The following is a 10,751-nucleotide window of genomic DNA, read 5'->3' on the forward strand; positions in this document are numbered from 1 at the left end:
CAAATCATATCCTTTCTATTTAGTATAGTATCAATATACAATAAAAAAAATCTACTAAATAAGAGAAAAGGTTCAATGCTACAACATATGCAGCAAAAACACTTTAAAATGACAACTTATGCTGAGTCAGATCTCAATAAAATGCATATTGATGATATTGATAAAAATTCAGTGAGATACATGATTAAAATTGCAGATATATATGCTAATAACTGCTAGATAAAGTCCAGACATGATGAATTTACACAGCTAAGTGTCATTGAAAAGCATGAACTATATACTAATTAGTGAAAACTTGATTTAGGAAGGGAGTCAAAGGGTAAAGCAGTTATGCATAAAGCAATTGTGACGAAAGAAAATTTTATGAGTGACCATTGATCAATACCAATTTTTGATAGATAAAAAAATGCCAATACACATACACATACGTTTTAATAGGTTTATAACTAACCTAATCATGTTAACTTATATCAGCACACAAAAAGAACAAAAATTATATTGAGTATTGTTAATTTGTTATAACCAATAAATTATTTCAAAAATAAGCAACTTAGACACAATTTATATGATATTTCAACTAACAAATTATTGATTTTTATTACAAAAATAGTTTATTGGTGAAATAACTTATTTGCATATATTTTTAAATACAATTCACATTTTATTGGTCTGTTAAACTATAGAACATAGATTATAACATCAGAAAATTTATTAGTTCATTGTTCATTAAATTGATTTATTGGGATTCTAATATATGTTTTCAAATCTAACATCAATATAAATAACTCATATTAACTTATAGCTTGCAATCCCCAAAATCCGTCACAGGTAAGGTTAACATATAGCTAAATACATCAATTTTAAATTATTGCTCTTAAAATGAATAAGAAAAATACCTATTGATTAAATTTTTATTAAAACATAAAGAGGTTGGTACAGTTCATCTACTATAATTATATCATACTCAAATTTTAATACAAATAGAATATTGTTCACAGCTCGTTTGATGTGTAATAAAAAATGATTAGTTTACTTGACTCATGCTAATGTCACAATGAACGATGAAACAATGCCACACATGAATACTATCTAAGCTAATTATATAAATAGGATAGGACAAACAATTGAGTGATATTCCAATTGAAGCCCATTCTTCTAAATCACTAAACCCCATTACCCAAACCTTCAACCCCTATACAGCCATAATGAGTGATATCTCACCAGAGAGATTTCATCTCCCATTCTTGAGTGATGATCTTATCTTGAAGATCTTTGTGAAAGCAGACCCAAAGACAATAGGAAAGTGCAGAACTCTGAGTAGAGATTGAAATTTAAGACTATGCATCGACTTATTCATCAAGCAAAACTATAAGGAAACTAAATAAAGAGACTAAAATGTCATTGTTAGGATTGGGTCCCCCCAAGTGTCCAAGACTTAATGTGGTTCGTACAAGCCTTTGTTGATACAGGCCGGCAGGTTCATTTCAATGTGCCCATAGAAATCAACCACTATGGCTTTTACTCGATCATAGGCTCTGACCATGGAGTCATTTGCTTGAGGATTTCCATGGGAGATCTTAATTCTAGGCTTCTTATCTGGAATCTCCTCACCCGAAAGAGGCATTTTGCACCAGACGAAGCTAGCAAGCACTACTACCATGTTGTATCTCTCTATGCCTTTGGATATTTAGAAGTTACTATGAAATATCGTATTGTGCATGTACACAAGCGACATTACTCTGAAAGCAACATGTCATGGAGTCTTTATAGTTCAGTTGAAAGGGAGTGGACTCATGAAGGTTCATTCGAAAGCAACATTCAGAAGCTTTGACTCAAATCTATTGTGGACAATGGCTTTGTCTACGAATAGGTTGGGAGCGTCTAAACTTTCCTAAGCCAGTAAGTATAATCATATTCAATCTTATGCACAGATATTTTCACAAGGCAAAAATACCCACAGAGGTGACATCTGAATATCATTTTTTGACTCCTTTTGAAGATGGTATATGATTAGTAACCTATCACAATGTTGTATTATCAAGGCAGATACTGGTCTGAGAAATGAAAATGAATGGGGATCGAAAACTGGATTGGACTAAAATGATCAAAGTTATTAGTCTTAAAATTTCATACACTCCTTCATTATTAGTTGGTATGGATATTATATCAATGATGGAGACTAGGAATGGTTCTAGCTATTCAAATGACACTGAGAGATCTAATATTCTTATAACAAAGCTAAGGTACATGGAAGAAAGAAGAGACCACCTGGTGCACCGATTTTGGTAAAAGCATGTTAATGTAAAAACAATCATTCTGTACTCCAATAGACTCTATATGGTTTAGTTTATCATGACGAAGATGGGGTGTGAGTATAATGATTTCTATTTTATTTTGTTTTCTACCATTTTATAGTTAGACAATTCATCTTATATGATAGGGTGTGTGCATTTCATTTGAATTAGGAGTTATTTCCTTTTTGTTTAGAAATTATAATGTAATATTTTCACTGAGGCAACCATGGTCATAGGAATGATTTATAAGTTTGGGATGGGCTAAAAAATTAGTAACTTTCTTTTACTAGAATTATTTATGTTTTTAAATTAAGCTCAGTCTCTTATGTATTAACAATATATATATATATATATATATATATATATATATATATATATAAAAGAGTGGCTTCAAATGATATTTTAATTATAATAATAGATTATTGATAAATCCATACACATTATGTGATACCAATTGTAGTAAACAAGTGAAAAGTCTGAGAAGAGCAAGTGAAATGAATACTGACTCATAGATGAATCTTGAAGAAACAAAAAACCAATCACACCACCATTCAGTTAGATAATAAGAAATTCGTAAACAAGGCATCTGCATGAACAAAATCCAATTAAGAAATGATCACTATTTGTATATGACTAATTATACAGCAAGTTATTAAGTGTTTTATCAAATTATGTTACAACAATAATTAAATAAAATTGTATTTTTAATAATATTTTTAACAGTATTTTGAATTTTGTGATTGAGGGATTTAGAGTTTAGGTTACTCAAATCATAACACGAAGTTTGTGCAATATCATATAAAAGGCAGTGTCAATAACTTTATACTAAGATGAGTCAATAACCAAAGAATAATATTCTTTGGAGAGTAAAACATATTGAAAAAATAAATGCAATAATAATTTTTTAATACAAATTTTTAACACAATGCACATATGAAATTTTCCAGCTCATGAAGTGGAACTTCAAAATAAGCAAGAAAGTAACATTAGTGAAAATTTATGAGAGTATATTGCTTTAATGGACAGATAAAATAAAATAGAAGATAGCAAGACCAACTTACTTGATTCACAGAGCCAACCTTCATATGATATGACGACCAGAACCCTCTCACAGAAATTAGTTCCAATTCTCAAACAAAGAATCTAGACATGTAAGATATACTCTCATACATACTCATTGAAAATGTAATTGGGATCACTTAGTTTCTTTGTTGGAAACATAAAAAAACAAGAGAGCAAATCCATTTGGTGGTATTACTAATAATCTTTTTCAAATCACAACGTGCAGATAAGGAAGAATATGCATCTCTTAATAATAAAAGAAAAATGGACCAGCATTACAATAATGACTGGACAAACATCACAAATAACCAAGGTGTGACTTATATACAAACAGAGTCAGTTCTACATCAAGATGGCATTAGAACTTTTTTACCAGGTAACGAATTAATAAATCAGGATATAAACCAATGGTAGGTCAACCTAAACCTTAGTATATCAAATTTTCTTACTTGCTAACAACTACCTTAATATATACTTAATGTGGTGATCCCTCAAACAAATATAAGGGAGCCTTTCATCAAGTAAAAGAAAATATGCGGCCAGAATTGAATATCGTGTGTATTCAAAGAAAGTTCCAGAACACTGAAAAGATGACAGTTTTGACAAAGCATAGCTTAATAGAGATGCAAAGTATGCTATAAGGGAACAAGCAATCAAACTAACTCAGAAAAGGTAACTTACTGATGAAGCAGGTCAACAAGGTAATACCTTTATAATACTTTCAAGACCATGTGTAACCCTGATTTGGAATAATGAGAATTGAATGATTTAAAACATGTAAATTTGGAAGAAAATATGTTAGAGGCTTTGATTTAAGTTATTAGTTATATATATCTTCATATCTTGGATAAAATTTAAGGCTAGAAATTATATACTTATACTGAATGCATCCGAACAATATTTAATTTGGAAAAATCATGGAAATAGACCAATAACTACTGAATTTAACAAAAAATATCAGGTAGTTGAAAATCTTTATATATAGACATAGGTGCTAAAAAATCAGTCCATGTTTTCTTAATATACAGTACCTGTGGTCAAAAAAATTATTGTTAGGATGATTTCTATGCTGCAAAATATGGTTGCAAGTCCTACATTCAGATAATGATGATTTCATTTTCTTATTTATAGGACATTCACAATTCAATGTAAGAAGCAAGGAGGAAATTATCTAAACAAGGGATTCTATACCATTAAGTAATGACTCTTTAAATACAAATTTAAAAGGCTCTGAAATAAAAAAAAATAATGTAGTTAACCTTGATGTCATAATGCAGATACTATAGATTGCGTACATAACAATGCAAAGAAAATGCTACTAGAGGATAAGGAAATAGTCTTTGTTATTTAAGTAATGGAAGGAATATTAATCTAGCTAACAAGGTGGGAAACAATGTCAATAATGGACAGCATAGTTAGAATGAGATTTGCCTTCCCTTAGCTGATACTTTGGCAAGAGAAACCCTACTGTGAGATAATCAAATATATAGTAAACACTTCACCAAACATTTCTCTAGCAGTACAAATTGAGTAAACAAATTTACTTTTGGATATTTAGACCTCGCAAGGCATGATAGGATAAAAATAGCATTGAAATGAACTCAACAAAAACATACCAATTTATATCAAAGTTAGAACGGTAAAATTTATTATGTATGACCAGATCAGATTGAATATGAATTGGCGAAATGATATACAGATAATTAGATTTTGAATGCTCCTAAAAAGAACCAATCTGTATCTCAATAAAAGATTTTTTTTGGTTAATAGGCACAACATCTACAACTACATCGAACCAAAGCAATATGGATTAGACTGCAATTCAATGTAAGCTAAATGACATCATGCTTTAGAATATTACTTTAAATTATGCAAGACCTAATGACAGTCAGTGCAGAGAAAATGCATTTCAAAATACATATTCAAGTGGTTTAGGAATAGTTCAATGTAGAGTTGACTCATTTCAATCTATCAAGACAAAAATATCAAGCACTCAAGCACTATTAGTATGGATTATATAGAGGATAATACAGCACAACAGAATATGGACGCACAAGGTACATGGATCACTAATCATGCTTAGCTTTTCTTATTATAAATGAGACCATACTACTTTTTTTATCAAGATAATGTTGACTATATGTGTAGTAAAACTATCAAACCAAATAGAAAAAATGAGAAATGCTAGGAGGAGAAGAAGGTTGAAGTTAAATGCTGCAAGGCAAAATGAGACCAGCATCCACAAACAAGGTATTCATAATTGATTGTTTTAAATTGAAATTTAACAATAAGCTATGCATATATATAAAATTACTATTATACCCAACCAATAACTTTTTTAATTATTTATTGTATTTTTCAGTGGTTAGGATATTTACAAAAGTCGTTAGGACAATTGATTATTATATTTTACCTCATATAGGTATTCATAGTCTGTCTAAGAGTGGTTGACTAAGAAGCAATTATGCAGAAGATCAGTGTACATTTTTTTATGGCCATTAATACTAGGATTAATGAACAAAAGTAATTAGGTTGTGAGCATATTGGTACATTTGACCTATTAGTAAGAAGGTTTCAACAATCAGTAAACTGAATAATAGAGAACTGGCTATGGTATAAATTCTTAAAATGATGCAAAAATAAGGTATGGATGAGAATCTTCCAAAGCTCTTAAAAAAACAAATTCTAAAGATAACGGTACGTATTAGATAAAACATGTTTAACTTACATAAAAATAAAAAGCCTTAGATTTTCTTAGTATATCGTATGGACTAAATTAAACCAGCTTGCTGCTTGCAGAGTATTTACATATGGGGGATGCAATGTATGAATGTGAGCATTGTAATGCTCTTTTCTGGTACGACGAAAGGTCAAACAAGAACTACAACACAGGACAACCTAAATTCACACTATGTTGTAAAGGAGAATAAGTCCAAGTTTCACACTCACAAGAAGCACATAAAGTGTTGTATGAGTTGTTATATGGTAATGGTCCAAAGAGCAAGCATTTTCGTGACAATATTAGATGGGTTAAGTACGATTTTGGTCCCTAAAGTAGGGGGCTGAAAATTTTTTCGTCTTCGACCATTTTTTCGCTACAAAATGGTCCCAAAAATTTCAGCTTATTTTAAAATCGTCCTTCAGACGAAAATGCTCTTCCTCCTTTTTCCCCAAAAGGCAGAAACAGAAGTAGGCAGAAGCAGAATGCAGAAGAAAAAAGTAGAAGCAGTTAAACAACAACAACTAGAAAAATAACACCAATAACAAGATAACCAAAGAACATCAGGGACTGATCCCTACCCGTTGGAGCAGCGCTACATTGATTCCAGTAACAGCTTCCAGCGCATAAGCCCAAGGTCAAGGCCTAGTCCAATTAAGGCTGCATTCAACGCCCCCTCTGTCTGTTCATCCCCCAAATCCAACTCCCTAGACGGTCACACCACGGATCTGGTCCACGAATCGCCGCCTTTTCACGGCCATATTCTCGGTCTAGGTCGTCATAGCACCATACATAGAATGCACAACTCTCCCAGTATTTTCAGCCTAAGCAACCTTTACAGCCTTGCCATTCAACATCATGAACACCATAACTATTATCACAATCATTCCCCCCCATTCTCTTTCTTCCCCCTTCGTCCTCCCCTTTCTTTCTTTCTTTTTTATTTTATTTTATAATTTTTTTAGTTAGGGATAATTTAGTAATAAAAATAAAAAATTGGGTAAAAAAGACAATTTTAAAATAAACTGAAATTTTTGGACCATTTTATAGCGAAAAAAATACCGGGGATGAAAAAAAATTTTAGTTCCTACTTTAGAGACCAAAATCATACTTAACCCATATTAGATCTTACAATAGCATGTTCCAGTTCACGTCCATGGACGCAAAGATAGGTCGTGGCATAAATAATTCCAGAGACCTACCAATTTTCATTCTCTTTGGTGAGAACTATCATTTAATGAGTAGTCTCATACCCTTAAAAGTAAGTATTTCCAAATTTGTGCAATTATATATATATTTGATACACATAATGAAGTCTAAACCTGCATGGCTGCTACTAGGTTTGTCACCTTTCGATGAACACATTATTAGTTATAATTTTAATAGCAAAAATATTGTAATTTATATGTTGCTGTTATAATATTTTACTTGATTGCTAACTGTAAGGGTGAAGAGAACAAGCAAATTCATGAAGACGTTATAAGAGATTTGAAAAAATGCTAGATGACAATAACATTTTGGTCAAGACATTTCGTATGGTTAAGGATTTAGTTGCTAAAGAATCCAATAATTCAATCAAGCTTAGACTATTGGGCAAAAGGAGAAAGGATGGTAGAAGATATAACTTTTCTTCAATAGATGAAGTAGCTGCTTTGATTGTTGGAGATTTTGATATAGATAAGGTTGATAGGGACATTGTGGATGAGACACAAAGTAGAAGATTACAAAAGATCAATCAACTCAATCCAGCTTATTTGGAATTACAGTATCCTTTGTTATTTTCTTATGGAGAGGACGGTTACAAAGAAGATATAATTCTTAATAAGAAGAATCATAATGGTGAAAAAGCACGACAAGAGGTGTCCATGAGAAAAAATTTTTCATTTAGGATTCAAGAAAAGTTAGATGATGGATCTCCCCTCTTATATGTAAGGAGACTATTCCAACAATTTTTGGTTGATGGGTATTCCAAGATTGAATCAATCAGGTTGAACTATATATGTCAAGAACAAGATAAATTCAACTGTAAAATATACAAGGGAATAAAAGAAGCAGTTTTGAGTAGGAAAACAACACCATCATCATATGATAAACATATTCTATTGCCTTCTTCATTTAGGGGGGTCTCAGATATATGATATAGAACTATCAAGATGCAATGGCTATATATAAGGTGGAGGGTTATCCTGAGCTTTTCATTACCTTCACATGCAATCTCAAGTGGCTTGAGATTGATGACTTTCTAAAGAACAGAGAGTTAAATTGTGAAGATAGATCTAATATTATTTGTAGAGCTTTTAAGGTAAAACTAGATACTCTAATTAAAGACATCAGAGCCAACAAGATATTTGGGAGAGTTAGTGCAGGTAAGTTTACTAATTAAAGTTAGTAGGGTGAAACATGAGTATACTAGAAACTTTTCATGTTATTAATATAAATATTATGTCACATATATATGCTATCTAATTAACTTTTCATGAATGGATTTTGAAGTTATTTATACAATTGAATTTTAGAAACGTAGATTGCCACATACACATATACTACTATTTCTCCATAAGAATGATAAATATCCAACAGCAAAAGACATTGACAAAATTATATCAGCTGAGATAGTAGATAACGAGACAGATCCAGATTACTTTGAAGCAGTAGAGAAGCACATGATGCACGGTCCATGTGGTTTGGTTAAGAAGGATTCACCTTGTATGGAGGATGGTAGATGTATTTGTCACTTTTCTAAGAGATTTGTTAATAACACAATCGTTGACAATGATGGTTATACGATATATAGACGCAGGAAAAATGGAAGAATAATTAAAAAGTCTGGTATTAACCTTGATAAAAGTTATGTGGTCTCTCATAACAGGCTCTTACTTATGAGATATGTGGGTCATATTAATGTTGAGTGGTGCAACCAATCAAGGTTAATAAAGTATTTATTCAAATATGTGAATAAAGAATATGACTGTGTGACAACTTTATTCTATAAAAGTGCTATATAAAACACTGAGTTGTATGAACACGTTATGATTATAAATACATATTTTTATGTGAAGCACCTTGAAAAATTTTTGGGTATAACATCCATTATAAAGATCTCTTTGTTGTGAGATTAGGTTTTCACTTACCCGATGAACAAAATGTGATATTTAAAAACTACGAAAATTTAGATGATATGGTGAAACAAGCATCTGTCAAGAAATCTATCTTCATTGGATAGTTTCAAGAAAATAGGAATTATATGGAGGCTAGGTCATTGACATATGCAGAGCTCCCTACAAAATATGTATGGAAAGAAAAAAAAAGGGTATGGTTGCCTCAGAAAACACATTATGTTATTGGAATAATCTTCTTTGTGCCTCCAGGTTTGGGTGAAAGTTATTACCTCAGACTACTCTTTAATTTTGTGAAGGGACCAACTTGCTATGAAGATATCAGGACTGTAGATGATGTTGTTTATTCGATATTTAAAGATGCATAACATTTTCTATGGTGACAAGAAATACTTTTATAACACTTTATAACACTTTTATTTTCTAATTCAATGGATAGGTCAAATATATGTATGAAAAAATTTAGACTCTACTATGTGATAACATACTTCATAAGCAAAGAAGTCTACTTGATAATCTAGGTATTAATTTACTTCAATTCATGTTTAACATAACAATTTGATTTTTCGCTATGTCAATAAGTAAAAAATGATATTTTAGTAATTAATAGATAAGTTCTATCACAACAATTTGAAATTTTGGTAGTCTAACCAACCACAATGTAAATAATGAAGTAATTTTCATGAATATGCATATTTATATCATTGTGTAATGTTTAATCAAAATATAGTTGTGATAAATTTTGAGAAAATAAAGTAAAAGGATAACCAATTGATAGTGATCGATAGGAATTTGTGACAAATATATCACTGACTAAAAAAGGAAGGGTCTTATGCTAATTAGACTAATATATTAATTTATAATAAATTGTCCTATCTTAAAAAATTGTACGAACAATAGTAACTCAAATCAAATACTTAATATGGTCAGCTTGGCTATTCCAGAGCTTATATAAGTCATATAGGAACTTTTTTCAATTTAGATGAGTTATTACATTGCACTGATTTAGATTTCTGTTATGCACATAGATTTAGTACTTATAGATAATGAGTTGAAGGAGCTAACACTCATACAAATTGAAAATGTACTAAACAGTTACAACAAGAGCCTTAAAGACTATCCACCAATGTCAGTCCTAGATATGAGTCAATGTTCGAATCATCAACTAATAGCGGATGGCGTTAATAGGTTAATTTGTGATGACTTTGGTATGACAGAAGGCAACTAGCTGCAAATCATATTACTTATCTACAACAACTGACAGATGAGCAAATGATGGTTTACGAGAAAGTAATGGAGATAGTTCATAGTAACAAAGGTCCTGTGTGGTTATGGTGAGACTGGAAAAACTTTTGTTTGGCAAACATTAGCTTCTGCAATAAGATCGATCACAAATTGTACTCTGTTGCATCAAGTGGGATAGCATCACTTTTATTACCTGGTGGCAGGATAACACATTCACGTTTTGCAATCCCACTCAATCTAGATGATTTCTCCACATGCAATATAAGATAGGGGCGCCTTGGCTGAATTGTTGATAAAGACAAAACTAATAATTTG

The 10,751-nt window shown here is 31.2% G+C and overlaps 1 protein-coding gene across 1 annotated transcript; it reads left to right on the plus strand.

Annotated features, from left to right (window-relative positions):
* The first annotated feature begins 7,571 nt into the window (after positions 1 to 7,571).
* Positions 7,572 to 8,213, plus strand: LOC130963164 (uncharacterized). The gene has a single exon (XM_057889313.1). It carries the CDS (start codon positions 7,572 to 7,574, stop codon positions 8,211 to 8,213), a length of 642 nt encoding a protein of 213 aa, XP_057745296.1.
* Positions 8,214 to 10,751: the final 2,538 nt, after the last annotated feature.

The sequence above is a fragment of the Arachis stenosperma genome, chromosome 2 (genome assembly GCF_014773155.1).
Source record: "Arachis stenosperma cultivar V10309 chromosome 2, arast.V10309.gnm1.PFL2, whole genome shotgun sequence".
Classification (NCBI taxonomy): Eukaryota; Viridiplantae; Streptophyta; class Magnoliopsida; order Fabales; family Fabaceae; genus Arachis; species Arachis stenosperma.

What these genes read in the sequence shown, in the direction of transcription:
- LOC130963164 (XM_057889313.1), top strand. Translation starts at nt 7,572, where the DNA reads ATGCTAGATGACAATAACATTTTGGTCAAGACATTTCGTATGGTTAAG.